We start from the raw sequence: 27,628 nt of genomic DNA on the forward strand, positions 1-27,628 counted from the left end.
TTAATATGCATTCTAGTTTAGTTACTAGTTACACTGTAAAGGGTTTGTTTCTTTTCCATTTTTCCACATTTAACCATGTATTTCACATTAAACTGTTACATTGTGAGATTAGGTGGATAAACTAGATTTATTTAAATTCAGATTCGTTTAGTAACCTATCCAAATGGACACAAAGGTGTGAGATGTTTTACAGGAATTTTTGGTAATGAATTTTGCATATTTCTCTTCCTATAATTTTCATTCTACTACTGGAATATGGATGCACATGTCCTTAGGAAATAAAAAAAAAAAAAAAAAAGGCAGATACTTAGTGAAAAGTCAGGAGGTGGTGGTGGTGCTGTTGTCATTGGGCAAAGTTGATATTAGTTCTTGATGAGGTTTGAAAAAGAACTGTCATGACATGCACAGGCATTCCATATCAAATCACGCAATAAAAAATAAATTTTACACACACCTCCTTAGATTTTCATGAAATTTTGCTCAAATGGTTCTAATACCATCCTGACAACACGTGCAATTTTTTTTTTTTTTTTTTGCTGTATCTCTTATAGTTTTTTATAAATTTTTAAAGTTTTTATGTTTTGCATTTTCCAAACCTTCAGAAATGGTAAATTTAATTTGTATTCAAAACTTTAAAATTGCTTATGTTAAAAACTCTTCTAGATAACATCATGAATTTTTGCAGCAAGTTTATTTCTTATACATATTTGAAGATAAAAATGATACTATTAAAATAAATTAATATTTTCACTAAAATAAATATGTTGTTTTTCTTTTTAAATGGATGTTTTGTTTTATAAGAATTGCAATATCTAGAGTCTCAGACCTGACAGAATGCTCAAATTTGTTTTAATTTACTCTTAAACATATAGGCTACTTGATAAAACAAAAATAATGTGGCTTTTTAACATGTTTATTAATTATATTAGATTACATTAGAATTATGTACAAAGATAGTGTACTTACGACACTTATGTATAACCCAACTGATTGCTTGAGACATTGAATTTTTTGAGTAATTTTGTCTTTTTAATAAACATTAATGCTGCTTCAAACTGTTTTTCTACTTCATCCAAGAGCTTTCAGTTCTTTTTATAGTCTTTTTTTGAAGTAATACATTCTTCCAGTGCTGCTTGATTGAGGTGCGTCTACTACACAGACTATGTGCTCCAAAGGCACTATGCAAGAATCTTCTCTTTCAGGCCAATAAAATGATGCAGCTGGTCCTGAAAGATGTAGAAATAGAATTTCTGCATCTTCTTCATCATTGAATATTGTTTTTACCAGTCCAAAGTACCAGTTACCATAATAATTTGCAGCCACATAGCTATTTATGGATGGTTCAACACAAACCCAATCAGAAGAAGCATGGAAAGAAGAGACTAAGGAGGGTTTTACTATCTGTAGTCTTTCTAATTTAAACGTTGTTTGTTGGAAGTGGTTTGAAGTTATGAAAACTTCTCGTTTCAGGAATAGTTTGGGTTGCTGAAAAACGTTTCCTAGTTTTAACCGTAGCAAATCAGCTTCTTTTTTGTCAATAAAGTGAAAATGAATGTTTTAAATATTTTTTTCACAGAACTTGTACACATAGATTGCTGTCATTATTTGTTCTTCGTCTGAAAGCTATAGGCTGGCTTTCCTTAAAATTCTTTTAATAGTTCCTCCTAGGCCATCTCAAATTGACTTCCCATGACTTGTTGCAAAAAAAAAGTGTGTTGGGCCTTCAAATTAAAGTCTCTCAAGTGTCCAGTCAAATTTTTAAAACTGTTTCTATTTTTGTACTGCCCAACACAACCATCTCTAAAGTAGTGAACTGAGTCAATGTCAGTATGATGTAATGACAGCCACTTCCTAATTTCTTTTTTTAAAAAATTAACAAAACCAGTGGCATGTTCTTGGTCATCACTAAAAAAACAGTGGTTGGTAACAAAAACATTGTTTTCCTAATTTCTTAGAAGTACTCCAACTGGGTGTAGAGTACAACCACCTCTATTCCAGTGGTAACTTTGGATCTCATTTTGTATAACAAAGGAATCATTTTCACTGAAATCCATCACAATAATAACCAGTAAAGAAATGTAGTCTTCAACACTTATAGACTGTTTGATCATTTCTGCCCTGTCTGTGTTAACCCACTGACTGATTACAATTTCTTCTTCTAAATCATAATCTTCACTTAGTTTTTTCAGTTAAGTACTCAGTTAGTGCAGTATTTGCAGGACAGCTGTCGCAATGATGTAGCATGCAGTTTTAGTTTTCAGTGTTGCACACAAGCATCTTAATTAGGTCTTTATAAGATTCTTCCATTTTCACAGCATTCAGTAATAGTTTAACATTCTGGTGGATACTGCATAAACATACAGCGTGTGTGCCTGCAGCACCAGCAAGGATACACCATTTAGGTCTCAAGAAACAAAATTTTGAAAATCCTACTTCTACCTCGAGATTCTCCCATTTGAAAGAATAATAGAGTTCTCTCAAGTTACACAAGTTTTGCATGTACATACTTTTTTGAACAGTTACTTTGTCTTTTGTTCCAGGTAGCACTCTGGAACTTTCATCCTTTTCATAAAAATCTGTTACAAGTCTTACTGTATTTTCAGAAAGAGTTTTACCTTTTTTTGGACCAGGAGTTTCCAAAATATCCTTTTCAGATTTTAGCTTTCTAGCTTGTCGCACCATGTACTCACTTGCATTAAATTCTTTCATCACTTTATTTCGACTCCAAGAATCTGGAGCCAAGGTCAGAATCTGGATTTTTCTAGACCTCCCAACAGATGAAATCTTCTCTTTCATAAGAGAAATCATTACATCAAAATCCTTTGCTTTCTCAACCACACTTCTATCTTCTTCGTCATCAGAACTTGGTGCATCATATTTTAATGCTTTTGAAACCACCTTTTTTGCAGTCTTTTTCAATACTGCTAACCTTCCTCTTAAAGTAAGACCCTTTACTATGTTCTGACAAGCCATGAAGCTTTATCGGTGTTAAACCTAAATTACCAAGAGCAATGTTTGTTTGTACGAGGGATTCATTTCTGGATTCTAATGATTCTAATTCAACCATGACTTCATCATCTGTTTCACTTTCATTGACTTCAATTCTTAATTTTTCCTCACAAAAGTTACAGCATGTTGAGCAAAGATTTTGTCCAGGTTTTATGCTAATATTTTTTGCCAGTGATTGTTTAGAAAGATCCAAGCCTATACTTCTCAACAATTTTTTGATGGGTTTTTTGTGGTTTTTTTTAAGTGGGTCTACACATGTTGTTTGATACTTTTCAAAAACATTTAAAAAGTAGTTGCTGTGGTGTGAACATACATTCTTAAATTCACACAGAGTAATTCCAGATTGTAAGTGGATCAAATCTTTTTCTTCCTCACTCAATTCAGATACCGGTTGCAACTTTTTTGAAGGTGTGTAGGTTGTTTGGAAACAGTCATATTTTTTAAATAACACTATGCTACAGGTTCGAATATCTAACATACTGATTTCACTTTTGGTCTGATTACTGTTCTGGTTACTTTTATAGGATATTGGAAAAATCTCTGTAAACTAAGTAACAGTACTTACTGAAAGTTTGAATAAACTTAATAAAATACTATCCAAACACTATTTAACACTGTAATAAATTTTTACTTCAAACCACAGAGTAACAAAACAAAATCCAAGCATACATTGTTCCTCCAAGAAGACAAATACATATTTTCGGTGTCTAGGTCACTTGGTACTTTTTATTTTTAATATGTATATATATTAAAAACAAAGATTCCAAGACTTACCAAGCGGGAAACCGCCGGCAGACAGTCACAATGAACAAAACACACAAACACACACACAGAATTACTAGCTTTCGCAACCGATGGTTGCTTCTTCAGGAAGGAGAGGGAAAGACGAAAGGATGTGGGTTTTAAGGGAGAGGGTAAGGAGTCATTCCAATCCCGGGAGCGGAAAGACTTCCCTTAGGGGGAAAAAAGGAGAGGTGTACACTCACACGTACACTCACACGCACACGCACACGCACACGCACACGCACACGCACACGCACGCACACACGCACGCACACACACACGCACACACACGCACACACACGCACACACACACACACACACATCCGCACATACACAGACACAAGCAGACATATTTAGGCAAAGAGTAAGGGCAGAGATGTCAGTCGAGGCGGAAGTACAGAGGCAAAGAAGTTGTTGAAAGACAGGTGAGGTATGAGCGGCGGCAACTTGAAATTAGCGGAGGTTGAGGCCTGGCGGATATCGAGAAGAGAGGATATACTGAAGGGCGAGTTCCCATCTCCGGAGTTCGGATAGGTTGGTGTTGGTGGGAAGTATCCAGATAACTCGGACGGTGTAACACTGTGCCAAGATATGCTGGCCGTGCACCAAGGCATGTTTAGCCACAGGGTGATCCTCATTACCAACAAACACCGTCTGCCTGTGTCCATTCATGCGAATGGTCAGTTTGTTGCTGGTCATTCCCACATAGAAAGCGTCACAGTGCAGGCAGGTCAGTTGGTAAATCACGTGGGTGCTTTCACACGTGGCTCTCCCTTTGATCGTGTACACCTTCCGGGTTACAGGACTGGAGTAGGTGGTGGTGGGAAGGTGCATAGGACAGGTTTTACACCGGGGGCGGTTGCAAGGGTAGGAGCCAGAAGGTAGGGAAGGTGGTTTGGGGATTTCATAGGGATGAACCAAGAGGTTACGAAGGTTAGGTGGACGGCGGAAAGACACTCTTGGTGGAGTGGGGAGGATTTCATGAAGGATGGATCTCATTTTGGGGCAGGATTTTAGGAAGTCGTATCCCTGCTGGAGAGCCACATTCAAGGTCTGATCCAGTCCCGGGAAGTATTCTGTCACAAGTGGGGCACTTTTGGGGTTCTTCTGTCCCACTCCTAATGGTCCAACTCCCCAAGACACTATCCAAATTGAACCCTGCCTGCAACAGTTCTGTCCTCCATCACAGCAGGACCCACCTCCTCTTCTTCAAAATCACCCTCTCCAAACCTTCCAGAAATTTCTCACTTCCAGTCTTGCCTCTCAATCTTTCTTGAAATCCTATGCTCAACATCACCACAGCCGAAGCCCAGGCCATCCGTGATCTGAAAGCTGACCGATCCATCATCATTCTTCCGGCTGACAAGGGTTCCACGACCGTGGTACTTGATCGTCGGGAGTATGTGGCTGAGAGACTGCGTCAGCTTTCAGACAACTCTACATACGAAGTTTGTCAATTTAATCCCATTCCTGATGTCCAGGCGGAGCTTCAAGGAATCCTCAGAACCTTAGGCCCCCTACAAAACCTTTCACCTGACTCCATCAAACTCCTGACCCCACTGACACCTCGCACTCCTACCTTCTACCTACTTCCTAAAATTCACAAACCCAAACATCCTGGCCGTCCCATTATAGCTGGTTACCAAGCCCCCACAGAACGTATCTCTGCCTACATAGATCAACACCTTCAACCCATTACATGCAGTCTCCCATCCTTCATCAAAGAGACCAACAACTTTCTCGAACACCTGGAATCCGTACCCAGTCTGTTACCCCCGGAAACCATCCTTGTAACCATTTATGCCACTTCCCTATACACGAATATCCCGCACATCCAGGGCCTCGCTGCAATGGAGCACTTCCTTTCACACCGATCACCTGCCACCCTACCTAAAACCTCTTTCCTCATTACCCTAGCCAGCTTCATCCTGACCCACAACTTCTTCACTTTTGAAGGCCAGACATACCAACAATTAAAGGGAACAGCCATGGGTACCAGGATGGCCCCCTCGTATGCCAACCTATTTATGGGTCGCTTAGAGGAAGCCTTATTGGTTACCCTAGCCTGCCAACCCAAAGTTTGGTACAGATTTATTGATGACATCTTCATGATCTGGACTCACAGTGAAGAACAACTCCAGAATTTCCTCTCCAACCTCAACTCCTTTGGTTCCATCAGATTCACCTGGTCCTACTCCAAATACCATGCCACTTTCCTAGACGTTGACCTCCATCTGTCCAATGGCCAGCTTCACACATCCGTCCACATCAAACCCACCAACAAGCAACAGTACCTCCATTATGACAGCTGCCACCAATTCCATATCAAACGGTCCCTTCCCTACAGCCTATGCCTTCGTGGCAAATGAATCTGCTCCAGTCCTGAATCCCTCGCCCATTACACCAACAACCTGAAAACAGCTTTCGCATCCCGCAACTACCCTCCCGACCTGGTACAGAAGCAGATAACCAGAGCCACTTCCTCATCCCCTCAAACCCAGAACCTCTCACAGAAGAACCCCAAAAGTGCCCCACTTGTGACAGGATACTTCCCGGGACTGGATCAGACCTTGAATGTGGCTCTCCAGCAGGGATACGACTTCCTAAAATCCTGCCCCGAAATGAGATCCATCCTTCATGAAATCCTCCCCACACCACCAAGAGTGTCTGTCCGCCATCCACCTAACCTTCGTAACCTCTTGGTTCATCCCTATGAAATCCCCAAACCACCTTCCCTACCCTCTGGCTCCTACCCTTGCAACCGCCCCCGGTGTAAAACCTATCGTATGCACCCTCCCATCACCACCTACTCCAGTCCTGTAACCCGGAAGGTGTACATGATCAAAGGGAGAGCCACGTATGAAAGCACCCACGTGATTCACCAACTGACTTGCCTGCACTGTGACGCTTTCTATGTGGGAATGACCAGCAACAAACTGTCCATTCGCATGAATGGACACAGGCAGACGGTGTTTGTTGGTAATGAGGATCACCCTGTGGCTAAACATGCCTTGGTGCACGGCCAGCACATCTTGGCACAGTGTTACACCGTCAGTTATCTGGATACTTCCCACCAACACCAACCTATCCGAACTCTGGAGATGGGAACTCGCCCTTCAGTATATCCTCTCTTCTCGATATCCGCCAGGCCTCAACCTCCGCTAATTTCAAGTTGCCGCCGCTCATACCTCACCTGTCTTTCAACAACTTCTTTGCCTCTGTACTTCCGCCTCGACTGACATCTCTGCCCTTACTCTTTGCCTAAATATGTCTGCTTGTGTCTGTGTATGTGCGGATGGATATGTGTGCGTGTGTGTGTGTGTGTGCGCGCGAGTGTACACCTGTCCTTTTTTTCCCCCTAAGGGAAGTCTTTCCGCTCCCAGGATTGGAATGACTCCTTACCCTCTCCCTTAAAACCCACATCCTTTAGTCTTTCCCTCTCCTTCCCGAAGAAGCAACCATCGGTTGCGAAAGCTAGTAATTCTGTGTGTGTGTTTTGTGTGTTTTATTCATTGTGCCTATCTACCGGCGCTTTCCCGCTTGGTAAGTCTTGGAATCTTTGTTTTTAATATATTATTTTAAAAGTTAAACAACTATTAAACAGGTTAAAAAAGCCAACATAATTTTTTTTATCTAATAGCCTATACAATTAAGAGTATTTTAAAACAAATTTGAGCTTTCTGTCAGGTCTGAGACTCTAGATATTGCAGTTTTTGTAAAACTAAGCATCTGCTAGCTAAAAAAATGTAATTTTTTCATTTGGAAGATTTTAATACATCTTTATGGTAATTTTTTAACATTTAGATATAATACACAAACTTATTCCAAAATTTCATACTAATATCTAGAGTATTCTTTAATATACAAATTTTTTGAGTTGTGAGGACACATTTAAGTAGCGATTCCCGACTGCTGAAACAACACCAAATCCAAAAACTTTAAAAATTTATATAAAAAAAAGAAACTATAAGAGATAAGAGTAAAAAAATTACAAGTGCTTTCAGGATGATAAAAGAAGTAATTGTACCAAGTTTCATCAAAATCTGACATGGTTGGTGTCAAGGCCTGGGTGACTTGAACTCCCAGGGGCTCAGCGTTCACTTGCTGAGCACGGGCTTGGCGACCCCGGGGTCCTGAGCTGGGGACTGGTCTGCGCCGCCAGTGTCCTGTCACCGTAACCCCTGGACATGCTTCAGCGACCACCGTACGGCGCGGCGGTGAAATGTTGTGTGCTGCGGGGAATGGTAATCTTGGCTTGACTGCCTGGATTGCGAGGAAGGCCAACCTCTATAAAAACCCCTCAATCTTTCGGTGTGCTCCGCACCTAGAAGATGCATGGCTGTTGGGGTGGAACAGTCGCAAGCGGGCAACCTCTGGGGCACCTGCCGCACCCCAGTTGTATAAGGCTTACTCAGGCATGCGGGCTCTGTCTGAGCGGACTTTTAGTTCCCTAGCTGCTCGTGGGACCGCAATGGACCCTTCGACCTCTACATTTCCCCCTACCAGTGGCTTGGGTGGGCCGCTGGTAGGAAAACACACCCCATCGAAAAAGCGGCTACGCGCTGCGAGTCCTCCAGCGCCTGGTGTTGCTAGAGATTTAACAGAATGTAGTAACGGAGCACATGCTGATAATCAGAATGTGTTTTTGATTATTAAAAGGAAGGAGGGTAGCTTTGAGAGGGTTTCTCCCTTTTACATCCACAAGGGTCTTGAGGGAATTGCAGGAACACTGAAATCTGTAAAGCGACTGCGCAATGGGACTCTGTTAGTTGAAACTTCTAGTTCCCGTCAAGTTGCTGCCCTTCAGAAAGCAAATTGTCTAGGAGAGTACGCTGTTGAGACCGAGCTCCACTCCACTTTGAATTATAGTAAGGGTGTTGTGACGTGTAGGGACTTGGTGGATATCCCCATAGACGTGCTAAAATCTGAGTGGGCTGACGAAGGAATTGTTGACGTGCAGCACATATGAAACGAGTCAATGGGGACCTCGTCAAATCTGACTCGTTTATTCTCACATTCAGTTGCCCGAGACTCCCAGAGCATGTTAAATCGGGGTTCTTACGTTTGCCCGTACGGCCATATTTCCCCAACCCAATGCGCTGTTTTAAATGTCAGCGCTTTGGGCATACTACGTTGGGGTGCAATGGGATAGCCACTTGTGGTAAATGTGGTCAGCCTGCCCATGACAGAGCCGATTGTTCATCGCCTGTGAAGTGCGTGAATTGCTCTGGGAGTCACCCTGTCTGGAGCCGGATCTGCCCCATCTATCTCGAAGAACGGAAGGTACAGGAGATTAAAACATCTAAGCGCATCCCCTATGGTGAGGCCAAGAAGCTCTTTAAGGCCATGCAACCTCCTGTGTTTTCAACATCTTTCGCTTCCGCTCTCAAAAAACCGGTACAACTGGCCACTGTTGCTACACAAACAGAGGTTGCTAGTGTTAGCACTAAAACCTGCGCTTACCAGTGCACTTGTGCTGATGCGGTTGTTTTGCAATCTGCGGCTCTCCCCGCTACATCGGACAAGGCCGTGGTTGCTGACATTGAGGTACTTCCAGCCTCCCCCCATATGGCGCCTTATGCCCAGGCGAGTCAACCTCCAACTGTTGACAAGGCTCTGCATTCCAAGCCCCCCAAGATAAAGCCTCAGAAGATGAACTTTCTGCCACCTGAGGAGACTAGTCGGCGTACTGTCTGACATCTCCCATGGGTCGTCATCAGAGCTTATGGACATTGATGTCGACCGGGGGCGATCTTCTCGCCCCAGGAATAAATCTCCGGCCAGTACGGTCTCTCCTCCAAAGCACAGAGGCAGGGTGAAAGTTCAGCCACCCTGATCACTGGCTCCCATATTACAGTGGAACCTGAATGGGTTCAGGACGCATGTGGCCGAATTACAACTCCTTATACGAGAGTGCCCCTTGTGCTTATGTCTCCAAGAGACACATTTTCGGGCCACTGATTCTCCTTCTTTACGCGGCTATACCGTATATCGAAAAGATGATCTGACGGGGCAAAGGGCAAAGGGTGGTGTTGCGGTTTTTGTCCGTGACATGCACCCATCATCTGAGCTCCCTCTCGTCACCGACTTGCAAGCAGTTGCAGTTGACATTCTTGTGGGTCGGAGGCTCACAGTCTGTTCTGTTTATTTACCACCTCCGGATGCGATAGACTCTGAGGCTCTCACGGACCTTATTAGCCAACTCCCCCGCCCATTTCTTCTTCTGGGGGACTTCAACGCTCATAATGTCTTATGGGGCTCTCGGACTACTTGCCCCAGGGGTCGCATTCTGGAAAGCGTCATGATGTCTGAAGAACTGTGCCTCCTCAACTCTGGTGCTCCCACTCATTTCTGTACTGCTTCTGGATCGTCATCGGCTATTGACCTTTCCTTTTGCTCTCCAGCACTCGCGGATTCTGCTCTGTGGGAGGCTGCAGCTGACCTCCATTCTAGTGACCATTTCCCCCTCTGGATTCGCCTCCTGGATGAGGCTGTGGCATTACCAGTGCCGCCAAGGTGGCACCTTTGCAGAGCTGACTGGACATTTTTCAGCCAACTGGCTGTTTTGGAACACCGTGCCAGCGTCCACGAATGGGTAGACCATGTTGCAGCCGTGATCTCACATGCTGCTGCATTGTCAATCCCACGGTCATCCGGTCATCCCAAGAGGCGTCCTGTCCCTTGGTGGACCACTGAGTGCCACTCAGCCATCCGCGCCCGCCGTGCAGCACTGCGCCGCTTCAAGTGCCGTCCCTCAGCTGACAATCTTGCGGCCTTACGATGGTCATGGCAATCGTTCTTGAATTCCATCTCTCGCTCCACTAGTTTTACGAAAGTATGGGAAGCCATCAGGAGGATTTCCGGGAAACTCAGCCAGCTACCTGTCACGGCATTGCTGCATCAGGGATGTCTCCTCACGGCGCCGAGAGACATTGCCCAGACACTGGCCATGCATTTTGCGGAATCTACCGCCACTATTAACTGTGATCCAGATTTCTGCCGCTACCGCACTGCCATCGAAAGGGGTCACTTGGACTTCCGGTCTCTAAATTCTGAACCCTGTAACTGTCCCCTTCACAATGTGGGAACTGGATTCTGCGCTGTCTGTGGCTCATGATACTGCGCCTGGTCATGATCAAATCCGGTACAGCATGCTGCGGCACCTGTTGCTGCCATCCAAGGAAGTTCTCCTGAACTGTTTCAATATGATATGGTTATCTGGCACGTACCCTGATTCGTGGAGGGAGGCAATTTTGATTCCCCTCCTCAAACCAGGGAAGGACCGAACGCATCCCAGTAGTTATCGGAGTATTGCCTTGACGAGCTGTGTTGGGAAGACGTTGGAACGCATGGTCAACCGCCGCCTGGTTTGGCTGCTCGAGACCAGGCAGCTCCTTAGCCCCTCTCAGTGTGGCTTTAGGAGATGTCGTTCCACTATAGACAACTTGACCCTGCTTGAGGCCGCCATCCAGCAGGCCTTTCTACGTAACCAGCATTGTCTAGGGGTCTTCTTTGACATTAATAAGGCGTATGACACTACTTGGCGCCGCCTTATCCTCAATCAACTCCATGAGTGGGGCTTTCGTGGCCGTCTCCCCATCTTCATTCGGTCCTTTCTTTCTCACCGCCTATTTCGGTATCGGGTTGGTAATGTGCTATCGGATTTGTACGTGCAGGAGAATGGTGTTCCTCAGGGCAGCGTTTTAAGTGTCACCCTCTTTGCCGTTGCTATTAACAGTATCACGTCCACTATCCGGAGTCCTGCCCAATGCTCCTTGTTTGTGGACGATTTTGCTGTTTTCTGTTCTTCCTCCAGTCTTGTCAGTGCTAGTCGGCAGTTACAGCTTACGATAAAGCGCTTAGAGGCATGGACTGCAAAGACGGGTTTTACCTTTTCTGCAGACAAATCTGTGTGTGTTCATTTTAATCGTTCTCGGCGTCTTTTTACCTCCCCTGAATTGCGTCTGAGGGACACCGTTCTTCCTTTTAGAGACACTGTGAGGTTCCTGGGCCTCACTTTTGATTCCAAGTTGTCGTGGTTGCCTCACCTTAAAGACCTCAAGGTGCGGGCCCTGAAGGCACTGAATATTTTGAAGTGTCTGAGCCATCGGTCCTGGGGAGCAGATCGGGCGCGTCTGCTGCAGTTTTATAGGGCTTTCGTCCGATCGCGTCTTGACTATGCTTGCACCGTGTATGGGTCAGCAAGGCCTTCGTATCTGAAGATCCTTGACGCAGTACACCATGAGGGTATCAGGCTGGCCACTGGTGCCTTCCGTACCAGTCCCATCCCCAGCCTGTGTGCTGAGGCAGGGGAACCGCCGCTCGCCATCCGGTGGAAACTCCTCATGGTGCGACGGGTGTGTCATTTCCTTGCCTGTCCTACCTCCCCTGCGTACCCTACCGTTGCCCGACTGCCTATGGAACGTCTCTTTTCCAGTCATCCCAGGGCAACAAAACCATTTGGGATTCGTGCCAAGCATTTGCTTGAGTCCCTTGGTGTGGAGCGTGTGGCCCCCCCCCCAACGACAAGGTTTTACTCGCCTGCCTCCCTGGTTGCTCCAGAGGCCCAGCATCCTTCTAGACTTGTCGGAGTACCGGAGGAACTGCACTCCGGCGTTTGTTTTTACCTCCTTATTTTACGATATTTTAAACCAGCATCCGGACCATGTACCTGTAATCACAGATGGCTCTAAACAGGGGGACTCTGTTGGTTGTGCTGTTGTTTTCCCTGATCGAGTCGTCAAGGTACGGCTTCCTGCGGCGTTTACCATCCTCGATGCCGAATTGTTTGCAATCTTGCGGGCATTGGAGCAGATGAGATGTGTTACCAGTCTTAAGTTCCTCGTCTTTTCTGACTCCCTGAGTGCCCTTCAGACCATGCAACACTTGTACCCAGCGGATACGGTCGTCCAGAACATCCATGATGCCCTACTCCACCTGCAACGGCAGGGGAAGGAGGTTTCTTTCTGCTGGGTGCCGGGGCATGTGGGTATTAGGGGAAACGAACTGGTGGATGTGGCTGCCAAAGATGCATGTTCCCTCCCTCACGTTGTTGAATGTGCCGTCCCCCTCCATGCTGTAACCTCCCTTTTGCGTTTTCGTGTTATGCATCAATGGGAAGAGGAGTGGTTGGCAGTTTCTGACAATAAGCTGCGTCTGGTAAAGGCCACTACGCGACCATGGCGTACGTCCTACCAGTCATACAGGCGGGATGAGGTTCTCCTCACTCGCCTCCGCATTGGACACAGTCCCTTCACGCATGGTTTTTTACTCCGGCGGGAGGACCCCCCAATCTGCAGTGCTTGTGGCGTCCAGATTACTGTCTGCCACATTTTACTTGACTGTCTTTTATTCTCTGACCAGAGGGCGGTGGTTTCCTTGCCACCGGATTTGCCCTCTATTTTGCAAGACGACGCAGCGACTGTGGTTAAGGTCTTACGGTTTTGTGTCCTGTCCAATCTGTTGCCTCGGATTTTAGGGAGAAGGTTTTAACGTGCTGCTGGGTGACTGGCTCACCCAGGTTTTAGGTAAGAGGTCCGCCAGTCACGATTACCTCCTTGTTTCCCTTCGGTATCTGTTCTCTTTTCCTTGTGTTTCCTTTCCTTTTTTAGTGTGTTTCTTATCCTCTTGTTTTGCCTCTGTATGTGCGCATTTGGAACTGCGTCAGGCCTGTGTCTTTTAGCCGTTCTCCTTGTTCGGCGTCCGTCTTCGTCCCTTCACCGCTTGTGTTCCTGTTTCTATGCGTTTGGGCGCTGATGACCACGCTGTTTAGCGCCCGTAAACCTCAAACACACACACACACACACACACTGGGTGACTTGACACGGAATGACCTGTAATGGATTCTACATGAGATAATTAAATGTGAAAATTTGTCAAGTTGTTGTGTTATGTTATTGTTGTTGTATTTAATTTTTTCCTCTGCCACTGGTAGAAAGGTAATTCTGCACTCTTTGATATCACTGAAGCCATTGAACCCTGGAATACAGTAAAGTTCCCTATTCCATTGGCTCCAGTGCCAGTCGGCTCACGGTTTTACTCTTGATTTCTTGTTAGTTAACAGGTTGAAATTATGTAGGGTGAAGTAGGGTAAGTGTAACCATGGGGTTAGTGTAACCACGGCTTATGGTGCCTTAAAGAAGATGTATTTTTACCTCTGACCTATCACACATATTAATTCACTCCTTTCTTTGTTATATTTCACCATAAGTTGTCAAATCTGACATAAATTGGTAATTAATTTTTGGACTTGAATTGACGTCTACATTTTCACTCTGCGTGTGAGTGACGTGCTCAGAATTTGGTGGTCTGTCATTTTTGCAGTGTTAAAGATAACTGCACAATTTTTTGGTTACAAACTAACTTTTGCATGACAATTTCAAATATTATATTCATTTTACTCTACTGATAAAGCTCTTGATATGCCAGGCATGGTTACACTTACCCCAAATTTTTCCCATGTGGGGCAAGTGTAACCAACAGGCTGGGACAAGTGTAACCAGGTGGGGTTACACTTGCCCCATACAAACTTATAGGAGCAGATTTATTTATTTAAGCCATAACCTTGTTTTTGCTATCACACTACATCAACTAAACTGGCCTTCCTGTACATATGGATACCAGAATACTTGATGTGCTGGATTTGTAGGCCTACTGAGTTTGTGTGAGATGTATTTTATTTTTTATTTAAGTCTACTATATTTTTAAACCACGTTTCCTTTTATAAAATATGACACAGTCCGACAGTGTAGTCCCACTGGTAAAACAAAGAAAAGGATTGCACCAGGAGCTGAAGTTATCACTTTTCAAGATGCCATCTATAAAGAAAAAGATTTTAAAGGAAACAAGAATAATAAGGAGAAAGCAAAACGAAAAAGCATTTTCGACATAAAAAAGGGCTTGGCAATGAAAAGTAAATCTTCTAAACAAAGTGCTGTTATTTTATTCGAAATGGCATCTTGGAATGTTGCGGAAAAAAAATCCCTGATTGCTCATGTGGGTAACAAGAAAAAAAGACTGGGAGTTGAATCAACAAGTGAAGAAAGTGAAACTGAAGGAGGCCTATCTTTAATAAGTAGTGTTGAAGAAAATGGGACAATAACAACACTGGACAATATCAGGAAAGAAATGATAAACTGTGAAGAAGAAAAAGAGGCAAACTTTTTTGAGGCCAAAGATAAAATTACAGTTGGAAACGATGTTATGGTAGCTTTTGCAACAAAATGTAACAAAGTTCATTTTATTGGCCAAGTTACAAAAATTAGTGATTTAGGAGATCCAGAAGTGATTTTCCTCAGATGCAAAAATAAGACAAAGCATGGCTCCACATTCTACTGGCCTGATAGAAGATATGAGACGGAAGTTCCATCCTCTGATGTCATTTCTGTGTTGCCTGAGCCTACTTTGAGTCGCAGGGCAGATTTGACATTTGGTGTTACATTTGATTCATACAACATTCAGTGACTACGTAATAGTTAGGGCCTAAGTATGAATATAATACGTCGAATTAGGGCAGTTTAGCGTTAAACACAAATTGCCAACAACTTTAGTTCAATTACCATGAAAAATAATAGAAAGTGAACTTATAAAGTGAATTTTTCTTTTCTCTTGATACTAGATATTTTATTATTTTTGTTAAATTGCCTACTAAGAAAAAATATTACTTTTGTAGAATTTAAACTAATCAGTTACTGGCCTAAAACAAAAATAAATCATCTATGAAGCATTCTGTTTCAGTGTTTTATGGTTTAGGCTAACACTTATTTTTTAGTTTAGCTAACATTTTCTGTGTATTTCACAATATACAAAGAGGCGTGTGCAAAAAAGTTCATATCTTGAGTGAAATTTAAGATATTTTAATAATTTAAAAATCCTCAAATTCAAAAAAAAAATTTAGGTTATCAGGTCACTTACCCCAAGTCTCTTTTACAATGCTTTGTATGGGTACAACAATGCGGGGTTACACTTGCCCCGAAGCATGGGGCAAGTGTAACCTCACAACACAAAATTTTGAAAACAATTAATTGACCATATAATTTCTTTTTTCAAAAACAAAACTTAGATTGTTTAAAAGTCAATAAGTCAAACTTTAATCACTAGAAATTTCAAAATCTTATCTTCAATAACAAGTTGGCAATTTTGTGTCAAAGTTGAACTATGCCAAAATGTGGTTACACTTACCCCACTTCACCCTAGAGTAATGTGACCAATGTACGTTTTCTTGTGCTGCTTGAAAACTTAATATGCTTCAACTCCTAGTGAGGAAAATCAGATTACAGAGGTATGAAATTTATTATTTATTCCATCATTTAGACCACTGAGTTTAATAAAGAAAGATGCATGAATACTTCCAGAAGTTATTGATTTTTGTATAATTTTGCTAATAAGCAAGCATTTCGTTCTGTTATGTTCTGTTTGTATACATTTTAAATCGGTACTGGTCCTTACAGATGCACGATATGTAAGGCAGGATTTCTGAAAATTGGGGATCTCAACAGGCACATGCGATGTCATAAACAACACACATGTTCCAATGGTGAATGTAGGCAGGTTTTTGAAACATGGACACAGCTTCGAAAACATGTGGCACTTGAGCACCCAAAAGGTATGCCAAAGTTTTACGTAAAAACAGAGCAATTCTGATCAGAATTTCTAGTCTAATCAATTTATAAAGAAATGTTATTCCACAGTTGTAGATTCAGTTGTTCATAATGTGCAAGCAGGTGTTCACATTAAATTGTAATTCCAGTGTCTCTATCCTTTTCTGTGTTTGTTCCAGCTGTTTATCTTGATAAATTGTAAAATTTCTGAAGGATTACAACTTGAAAATGTTATTACTCTTGTCTATGAAATGTTGTGATAGTGAAACTCTCGTGTGTGTGTGTGTGTGTGTGTGTGTGTGTGTGTGTGTGTGTGTGTGTGTGTGTGTAAGTCCAGAGAACTCTGAAGTCTCGATGTCAACTGCTTGGAAAATGGCCGGGTAGCATCCTGTAAAGCTGTCCAGTGAAAGAGTGCCAGGAAAGCTTGGCAGTGGCATATGCCTCGTGTAGGCGGGACGTGCCGACAACAACAGTGCTACATGCGGTAAGCATAGCGCCATGTGGTAGTGTTGCGGCTGCTGGAAGTGTGGTGTCCCACCCCACATTCATGTTACTGGTGTATGGGAAGGGCAGCAACTTTTGCTAAACCGCTTTGTGGTTGGTGGGTGGGGCATAGCCAAAGCACAAGCTACAACATCACTTTTTATTGATGAGGAGATGGTGGAGAAATAGTGCTGTGTGACGTGCAGCTGTAAAGTAGGCAACAGCTGAGAATACTGCGACCATTCTTCCCCAAAAAAAGAGATGACAGAGCCATCACAAAGAGAGTAGTGCTTTCTGTAGAGAAAAGGCATCCCAGAGCAGGATGGCAGACCCAGGTATGGGTACAAGCAACAGCAGAAGCTTGGTACTGGAGACAGGGCCAGTGGTTAGTGGCACGGAGGCAGCCACAGAGAGCTAAAGGGGGAGGGGTGAGTCTGCTCAAAGAAGCACCATAAGGTATCATTGTCAAGAAGGAGCAGCAAAGCTTCCAAGACCGTAGAACAAGAATTCTATGTGAATTCAGCTGGTGTCCCGTGGAGTTTTTCCTTATGAGAAAAGGCAGGCATTCTATGCAGAGCAGAAGGTCCTTGATGCCACAGGAAACAGTCAGAAATGGAGACTTCCTGGAGAGCAACCAGTTCTGGGTGGTGCAGTGTGGGGTCCTGTAATTTACACGACATGCACTGTGAAGTCGCCTGTCAGAGAAGAAAGCAAGAGCTTGATGTGAGTGTGACCTACACACACAGGGGAAGAGTCCTGGGAGAGGGAGGAGGGTGCCAAGGGTGTGGACGGAGCATCAACAACGGGCCGGAAGGTAGGCGTAATCTCTCAGCAGGGGACATGCTGAGATCAGCGGAGTGACACAACACTCAGACGGAGGAGAGTTCATGGAGTGATCAGGTGCTGAGAGCACAGGAAGTAAAAGAGAGGGTCTGGTAGGGGGGGGGGGGGGGGGGGGAGCGTAAGGGTGGGCTGGGGGTTCTGAAGCTGGGGGGCTGGGCGTAGAGCTGGCAAGGGTGTTGGAGCCCGAGCAGTCAGTGCAGGAGGTGGAACTGCTGGCGGCAGAGGAGCTGGAGGAAGGCAGGAGACAGGCCTTTGGATGAGTGTTATGGAATGCCGAGGTCTTTAAGTGTTACATCCGTGCAAGGAAGGCAGGTCAAGAATCCAAGGCATTGTTGAAGTCGTAAGGACGTGGAGGCTGCTTCATCCATGCCTGGACCAGGGCAGTGTCGGGAACAGTTGAGCTGCTGTCGAAGAAGAGTGGAAGCACACTGTATGGGGTCTTTCACTGAGGCTATAAAAATTGCATAATGCCAACAATATATCACGATAATGTTGTCTGACAACATTGTGGCCACACAAATTGCAGTTACGTGTGCTCTAACATTACAACCGCCCACACCCAGCAGTGTTTGTGGTGCCACATTTTTGGTGGAGAAGTAATTACAAATGGCTACACTATTGCCAGAAAATGGACAAATGGAAGGATGAGACCTGGTGGAAGTAAGAGTGGCTGTACTGCTTTCAAATGAAACAAGAAATAAAGTTATAAATACCAAGAGAAATTGGGCTTTGTGGATACGTCGTTTTTTCCAGTAAGTGGAATGCTGTTGATAATTTAACTAATATATTGATGCTGTTCTGGAAACATACCAGACTGTCGAAAAAGATTTTGAATTTCTTATACAAGTAACTGGTCCAAGAAATGCTAAAACTACTACAAATATAAGGTGGGGTATACCAATTACAACCTGACTGGCGATAATGCTCTCTGGTTTTTAGCTGCTGGCGATACATACAAAATTTTTTTGTACCACATCAAAGTTAACTATTCATCAGTAAACCTCTCGGAATGGTTAGCATATTGGACTCACATTCTGGAGAACAGAGGTTCAAATATGCGCCGAGCTGTTCTGATTTGGGTTTTCTGTGATTTCCCTAAATTGCATAAGGCAAATGCCGGGATGGTTGCTTTGAAAGGGTGCTGCTGCTTTCCATCAGCATCCTTGCATAATGCAAGTTAGTGCTCTGACTCTAATAACCTCATTGTTGACGGGACGTTAAACACCAGTCTCCCCCTCCTCCCCTCCTACAAGCTTTGTGGTATCAAGAGAACATAATGCTTTGGTAGAAGTACTTCATCAAGTTGCATCATTCCCCCCAATTCCTACTTCAGATATGCCTCAATACTGTATGAAACTCACAGAGTGTATACAACCTGGAAGATCCAGGGCAATCCTGGGGAATTTTTTATCTGGGAGAAAACCGGGAAAAACTTAGGAATTTTGCAGAATACCGAGATTTTTTTGTATTTAGTTTTCAGTGACATTTTTTGTAATTTTAACTGCTAAGAAATAATACTCTAAAAAAAGGATATTACTGTATACCGCTACTGGAGCAACAGAATGTTAATGAGAGAAAAAGAACTAAAATAAGACTTAAGTTGGAACAGTAATGTGCCATGTACAACAAAACACAGTGCTCATACTAGCATCTGCCAGCAGCAAAATGCGTCAAAAGCTATAGGAAGACTATGCAGTGCTTCATAACAACAAATTGCCTCCGCTGAGTGTGACAGGCCTGAGTTAGAACAGGGGTTAGAATAGGCCCGAGGTATTCCTGCCTTTATGTGATGGTCCCCTGTAGGGTTTGACCTCCATTTTTCAAAATTTTCCCGAAGGTGGAGCCAATTGGCAAAAGGTGCCTTCCACGGTGCACCTTATCCGTCGTGCATTGAAATCTTTTGCCTACTTTCTCATCATGGTATTGCAGTCCCTCTCATCCTCCATCCTTTGAATGAGGACACCTTCCTGGGTGCGATTTCCTCCACTTGCTATGCAGTGTCGTTCTCTGTGCCAACGAAGACCATTAAATTCTTTGCACCTATTATCCAGCACGGTAGCCAGTCCGTTGTGGTGGGGCCGCCATGTACCCTGTTGGTTGTAGCCCCTTGACTACACAGGGATAGCTGTGCTGATGCCTGCACAGTTAACTCCCCGCGTGTGCCAAGGAGTAGATGCCTGTGGCCCTGGGGCGTCGGGACTCCCAGCAATGGCCGTCCTGCCACGAGGTCTTTGCTGCAGCTGCGTGGCACCCGTGGGGAGGGCCCCTGGTTGGAGTGGGTGGCATCATGTGGGATGACGCGCGATGAAGCGTACGATGTCATCACTTGCTGGTGATGAAACGCCGGCAGTCTCTAAGTGTTCCAAGTCTCAGTACAATGGGAGGAAAATGATCCTAAATCATTCCCCTCCCTGGCCACACCATTGGAGGAATGCCAGTCTAAGGATGGCTGCGAGCCTTATCTACCCCGGTACGTCGTATATACGAGAGCTGATGGGGACTCCTTTGTTTCAATGAAACCTCAGATTTTTGTGGAGCATTTAGATGACAAGTTTGGGGAGGTGGAGGCCTTGTCCAAATTACGGTCAGGGTGAGTCTTGATAAAAAGGCATCTTCCGCCCAGTCACAGGCATTACTCTCTTGTGACAAGCTAGGGGATGTTTCCATTACCATCAATCCTAATGAGAGCTTAAATATGGTCCAGGGTATTATATTCCACAGGGACCTTCTTTTGCAGTCCGACGAGCTGCATGCCAACTTACAAAGACAAGAAGTTCATTTCGTCCGGCGCGTTCGAGGTCCGAGAGATAATGAGGTTTCCACCAGTGCCTTCATGTTGGCCTTAGAGGGTGGCACCTTTCCTGAGAAGGTCAAAGTAATGGTGTACTACTGTGTTGTCAAGCCGTATATCCCTCCCCCTATGTGCTGCTTTAAGTGCTGGAAGTTTGGCCATATGTCTTCCCACTATATTTCCAGCATCACATGTCAAGATTGTGAATGTCCATCCTCGCCCAATCCTCCATGTGCCCCGCATCTGATCTGTTTCAACTGCGGAGAGCATCATTCCTCTTGCTCACCAGACTGCAGTATTTTACAGTGAGAAACGAAAATCGTGAAATAAGACCATGACCCGACTGACTTACACTGAGGACAGAGGAAATTTGAGTGCCTACATCCTGTGGCTATGACCTCCTCTTATGCTGCCTCTACGAGAACAGTTGTAGCCCTGTGAGTTCTCAGAGTTCCAATCAGCTCTCAGAGCCGACAGACTACACCTGCCCCCTAGATGGTGGGGAGCACTTCCCTACCTGCTGCTCCTGCACCACCCAACTCAGGAGCACTAGGCACTAGCCGCCGCCCCCCCCCCCCCCCCCCGCCCCCAATTGGGGACACCAGTCCCCATTTCTCAACCAGAGAAGCATAAGTTTTCTTCGGCTCCTCTTGCTAGGAAGGGGTCCCTTGGGTCAGTGGCTGAAGTGCCCAAAAGCAGCTGGTCATACAGCTTCACGATCATCCTCAGTCCCGGAGACTGAACCAGTGAAGCCCTTCAAGCCAGAGAAACCCATGGATCAGCAAGAGAAATCCAGAAAGAAGACCCCCAAGACCAAGGGAATTGCGGTGGCACCCACACCACCACTACCTACAAACTCTGCGTCTGAAGATGAAGTGAAGATTCTGGCATCTGCTGAGGATCTAGATCTCACCCGACCATCAGACATTATGGATGTAGCCTGTTCAGAAAATAAGTTGGTGACCGTGAGGCGAAGACTGCCTCATTGAGTGTTTCATGCCTTCCCAGTCTCACAGTCACATCATCTTCCACTGGAATTGTGGCGGTTTTTTCCACCATCTGCCTGAGCTACAGCAACTGTTCAGCTTAACACCTGCTTTCTGCATTGTCCTCCAGGAAACCTGGTTCCCGACAGTGCAGACCCATGCCCTTCGCGGCTGCAGGGGATATTACAAGAACCATAGCAAACATAATAGTGTGTCAGGTGGAGTTTGTGTGTATGTTGTGAACCTGTGCCCACTCAAGCTGCTCTTGAAGCTGTGGCTGTCAGGATATGGACGATGCAGGAAATAATTGTCTGCAATGTTTATCACCCTCCAGATGGTGCGGTACCCTTGAACATATTGGCTGCCCTGATTGATTAACTTCCTAAACATTTCCTACTTTTAGGAGATGAGAATGCCCATAACCCCCTTGTGGGGTAGCACCATGCTTATTGACCATGGCAGAGATGTTGTAAATTTACTGTCCCAACTCAACCTTAAATACGGAGGCCGCCACACATTTCAGTGTGGTTCATGGTAGTTAGTCGGCCATTGATTTATCAATTTGCAGCACAGGACTTCTCCCATCTATCTCTGGAGAACACATGATGCCCCGTGTGGTAGTGACTACTTCCCCATCTTCCTGTCACTCCCCTGGCATAATGCCCACAGACACCATCCCAGATGCGCTTTAAACAAGGCAGACTAGGAAGCTTTCACCTCTGCTGTGACCGTTGAATCTCCCCCACATGGTGCCATCCATGTTGTGATTGAGCAGGTCACTTTTAACGCTAATTTCTGCTGTGGAAAACACGGTCCCCCGTTCTATAGGGTGCCTCATGGTGAAAGACAGTCCCATGGTGGTCGCTGGAAATCACTGAGACAATTAAAGAGTGTCAGTGAGCATTACAGCGACATCAGTGGCATTCTTCCCTCGAGCACCTAATAGCATTTAGGCTGATCTGTGCCCACGTTCGCCTGCTTATAAAACGACGGAAACAGGTGTATTGGGAGAAGTGCGTGTCGACCATTGGGTGCCATACGTCACCTTCTCAAGTCTGGACAAAGATCAGATGTCTTTTTGGGTACCAGACCCCAACAGGTGTCCCTGGCAATAATATCAATGGTGTGCTCTCTTCTGATGCAAACGTGATTGTCGAGCACTTTTCTGAGCACTATGCTTGAGCCTCTGTGTCGGTGAACTACCTTCCAGCCTTTTGCATTCTCAAACATCAGATGGAAAGGAAAGTCCTCTCCTTCAATACATGCCTTAGTGAACCCTATAATGCCCCATTTATAGAGTGGGAGCTCCTCAGCACCATTGCATATTGTGCCGACACAGCTCCTGGGCCATACGGATCCACAGTCAGATGATAAAACATCTCTCATCTGACTGCAAGCGGTATCTCCTCATCATTTTCAGTCGGATCTGGTGCAATGGCGTCTTTCCATTGCAATGGCTGTAGAGAACCATTATTCCAGTGTTAAAACCCGGTATAAATTCGCTTGATGTGGATAGCTACCGGCCCATCAGCCTCACCAACGTTCTCTGTGAGCTGCTGGAAGATATGGTGTGTCGGTAGTTGGTATGGAGTCATGTGGCCTACTGGCCCCATGTCAGGGCAGCTTCTGCCAGGGTTGCTCTACCACTGATAATCTTGTGTCCCTTGAGTCTGCCATCTGAACAGCCTTTTATACCTGGTTACCATCTTTTTTGATTTACAAAAAGTGTATGACAAGACCTGGCGACATTATATCCTTGCCACATTGTACGAGTGAGATCTTCGAGGCCCGCTCCCAATTTTTATCCAAGACTTCCTGTTGCTCTGTACTTTCCGTGTCCAAATTGGTGCCTCCCATAGTTCCCACCATACTCAGGAGAATTGTGTTCTCCAGGGCTCCGTATTGAGTGAGTGTATCTCTATTTTTAGTGGCCATTAATGGCCTAGTAGCAGCTGTAGGGCAGTCAGCCTTTCCTTCTCTTTATGCGGATGACTTCTGCATTTCATATTGCTCCTCCAGTACTAGAGTTTCTTAGTGCTGCCTACAGGGAGTCATTCATAGGGCGTTGTAAGTGGCTGTAGCCCAAGGCATGCAGTTTTCAGCCGCAAAGTCATGTGTCATGCACTTCTGTCGGCATTATACCATTCATCCAGAACCTGGAAACCCCCCCCCCCCCCCCCCCCACTGTGGGTTCGGGGGTTAGAATAGGCCCACAGTATTCCTGCCTGTTGTAAGAGGCGACTAAAAGGAGTCTCAAATTTTTCGGCCTTATATGATGGTCCCCTGTTGGGTTTGACCTCCATCTCTCAAAATTTTCCGAAGAGCGAGCCGATTGGGGAAGGGCGCCTTGGTGCATTGTGTCCATCTTGCGATCAGACCTTTCGCCAGCTTATTCACCGTTGAACTGCAGTCCTGTCCGCTCTCCATCTCTTGGGCATGACTCTTTTTCTGCGTGCAGATAACACCTTGAACTGTGCAGTGCCTCTTTCTGCACCGACGGCGACCATGGACCACATGTTACCTAACATCCAGCACGGTAGCCAGTCTGTTATGGTGGGGCCGCCATGTACTCTGTTGGTTGTAGCCCCCAGACAACACAGGGATCGCTCTACTGATGCCTGCGCCATTAACTCCCCACGTATGCCAAGGAGTAGATGCCTATCCTCCTGGGACAACGGCCGTCCTGCCAGGTGGCTGTTGCCGTGGCTGGGTGGTGCCCGTGGGAAGGGCCCTTGGTCGGAGTAGGTGGCATCAGGGCGGATGACCCGCAATGAAGCGTGGTACATCGTCTCTCACTGGTGGCCAGCCGCCAGCAGTCTCTAAGCGTTCTCGGGCTCAGTTTAATGCTCAGAAGTACGATCCGAAAACGTTCCCCTCCCTGGCCACACCGTGGGAGGAACGTAAGTCTCAGGATGGCAGTAGCAGTTATTCGCCCCGCTTCTTAGTTTGTACGAGGGTTGATGGCGAGTCTTTTCTCTCCAAAAAGCCTCAGTTCTTCGTCGAGCATTTAGAGGACAAGTTTGGGGAGGTGGAGGGCTTGTCAAAAATGCGCTCTGGGTGAGTCCTGATACAAACGGCATCCTCTGCCCAGTCATGACGGTTACTCGCTTGTGACAAGTTGGGGGATGTTGCTGTTACGATCACAACCCATAAGAGTTTAAATATGGTCCAGGGAGTTATTTACCATAATGATCTTCTTTTGCAGTCTGATGAAGAGCTGCGCGCCAATTTAGAGTGCCGAGGTGTACATTTCATCCGGCGCGTTCATCGGGGTCTGAAGGAAAATCAGATTGCTACTGGTGCCTTCATCTTGGCCTTCGAAGGGGATACATTACCGGAAAAAGTCAAGCTGATAGTCTACCGATGTGACGTTAAGCCCTATATCCCTCCCCCGATGTTGTGCTTTAAGTGCTGGAAGTTCGGCCATATGTCTTCTCGCTGCACTTTCAGCCTCACATGTCGAGATTGCGGACGCCCATCACATCCCAATACTCCATGTGCCCCGCCTGTCATCTGTGTCAACTGCGGGGAGCACCATTCACCTTGCTCGCCAGACTGCCGAATTTTCCAGAAAGAGCGTAAAATCATGGAATACAAGACCCTGGACCGACTAACCTATACTGAGGCCAAGAGGAAATACGACCGAATCCATCCTGTGAGAATGACATCTCCAATTGTGGCCGGATCGACAAGTAGTAAAACTTGTCCTGCCCCCTCGCCAGTGGGGGGGCTCTACCCACCGGGTTGCTCCTGCGCCACCTACCTCAGGAGCAACACCATCCCACCTATCGGGGACGTCCGTCCCCACTTCTAAGCCGGAGAAGTGTCCAACTTCTTCGGGTTCTCACGCTCGCAAGGGGTCCCTTGGGTCCCTCCCTTCCCAGGTTTCCGCCAGCGAGAAGCCTGACGACCGACAATGGCGTAAGTGCCCGCAATCAGCTGGTCGTAGGGCTTCACGATCCTCCTCCGTCACGGAGACTGAATTGGTGAAGCCCTCCCAGCCGGTGCGACCCAAGGAATTGCGTGAGAAACCCAAGAAGAGCTCTCAGCCCAAGGAACTCGCGGTGGCAGCCATCCCACCGCAACCTTCCAGCTCTGCGTCTGAGGATGCGGTGGAGATTCTGGCGTCCGCTGAGGACCTCCATCTCGCCGGTCCATCAGACGCCATGGAAAGCACTATCACAGGTGCTAAATCGGAGGCAGCAGGTGACCCAGTGGCGTAATCTCCCTTCCCAGTCTTGTCAAGCCTTTCTCAGCCATGGACAACACCATCCTCCAGTGGAACTGCAGCAGTTTCTTCCACCATCTAGCTGAGCTCCACCAACTTATCAGCCTTCACCCTTTCCTCTGCATTGCTCTGCAGGAAACTTGGGTTCTGGCAATGCGAACCCCCGCCCTCCGTGGCTATCGGGGTTATTATAAGAACCGGGCAGCTTATGAAAGGGTGTCTGGTGGCGTCTGCATCTATGTCCTGAACTCTCTTCACAGCGAGTCTGTACCTCTCGACACACCTTTAGAGGCTGTCGCTGTTCGGGTGTGGACGCCACAGGCTGTTACCGTCTGCAGTCTTTACCTTCCACCGGATGGTGATGTCGCGCAGCATGTCCTGGCTGCTCTGATAGCTCAATTGCCTCCACCTTTCCTGTTACTGGGCGACCTTAACGCCCATAACCATCTGTGGGGTGGGTCAGTGGCAACAGGTCGAGGCGCCATCGTTGAGCATTTATTGGCGCAGCTCGATCTCTCGATCTAAAATGATGGTGCCTTCACACACTTCAGTGTGGCGCATGGCACATACTCCGCCATTGACCTTACCATCTGTAGCCCTAGCCTCTTACCATCTGTCCAATGGAGAGTGCATGACGACCTGTGTGGTAGTGACCACTTTCCGATCTTTCTGTCACTGCCACAGCGTCAGTCTTCTGGGAGCCCCAGCAGATGGGCTCTGAATCAGGCTGACTGGGACTTGTTCTCCTCCACTGCCGCTATTGAGCCTCTCTCTAACGACATTGATGCAGTGGTTCAATCGGTCACCACCGGCATTGTTACTGCCGCCAAATCTGCCATTCCCCGTTCTTCTGGGTCCCTTCGGCGGCGGTCTGTGCCTTGGTGGTCGCCTGAGATCGCTGAAGCGATTAAAGCTTGCCGGCGGCGCTCCAGCGTCACAAGCGACATCCCTCAATCGACCACCTTATCGCCTTCAAAAGGCTGCGTGCGCGAGCCCGCTGCATTATCCGCCAACGCAAGCAGGAGTGCTGGGAGCGGTATGTGTCCACCATTGGCCTCCATGTCACTCCATCGCAGGTCTGGGCCAAGATTCGCCGCCTCTATGACTATCGGACCCCTGTCAGTGTTCCTGCACTCTCACTGAATGGAGCAGTTTGTACTGACTCCGACGTCATTGCAAACCGCTTGGCAGAGCACTTTGCTATGAATTCCGCTTCTGCCAACTACCCCTTGGGCTTCCGCTCCATTAAGGAGCGGATAGAACGTCGGAGTCTTTCTTTTCGCACTCACCATCCTGAATTGTACAACGTTCCATTCAGTGAGTGGGAATTTCGAAGTGCCCTCGCCGCTTGTCCTGATACCGCTCCTGGGCCAGATAGCATCCACTCTCAGATGCTGAAACACCTTTCAGTGGACTGCCAGCGATGCCTCCTCGATCTTTACAACCGCATTTGGGTCGAGGGTGAGTTTCCGTCGCAATGGCGGGAAAGTCTTGTTGTCCCCATTCTGAAACCAGGAAAAACCCTTTGGAGGTGGACAGCTACCGTCCCATTAGCCTCACCAACGTCCTTTGCAAGTTGCTTGAACGGATGGTGAGCCGGCGCTTGAATTGGGTACTGGAGTCTCGAGGCCTACTGGCTCCGTCTCAGGGTGGGTTCCGTAAAGGCCGCTCCGCCGCCGACAATCTGGTGAGCCTGGAGTCGGCCATCCGTACTGCCTTTGCCTGCCGTCAGCATCTGGTTGCTGTCTTTTTCGACATGCGGAAGGCGTATGATACGACATGGCGTCATCGCATCCTTTCTACACTTCATGGATGGGGTCTTCGGGGTCCTCTGCCGATCTATATCCGCAATTTTCTGTCGAATCGTACCATCCGCGTGCACGTCGCGGCCTCATGTAGTTCCTCC

At 46.3% G+C, this 27,628-nt stretch overlaps 1 protein-coding gene across 3 annotated transcripts in view; it reads left to right on the forward strand.

Moving 5' to 3' along the window:
• The window catches only part of LOC126356284 (transcription factor IIIA-like), a 99,277-nt gene that overhangs the window by 3,144 nt on the left and 68,505 nt on the right, over positions 1-27,628 (forward strand). For all 3 annotated transcript variants that reach the window (XR_007565624.1, XM_050007160.1, XM_050007159.1), the window contains exon 5: positions 16,242-16,396. Coding sequence is in view for 2 of the 3 variants with exons in the window: in XM_050007160.1 (XP_049863117.1) it covers positions 16,242-16,396 (155 nt within the window). In the remaining variant the exon portion in view is untranslated. The remainder of the gene's footprint in view (positions 1-16,241; positions 16,397-27,628) is intronic.

This window comes from Schistocerca gregaria, chromosome 3 (genome assembly GCF_023897955.1).
Source record: "Schistocerca gregaria isolate iqSchGreg1 chromosome 3, iqSchGreg1.2, whole genome shotgun sequence".
In the NCBI taxonomy this organism is placed as follows: domain Eukaryota; kingdom Metazoa; phylum Arthropoda; class Insecta; order Orthoptera; family Acrididae; genus Schistocerca; species Schistocerca gregaria.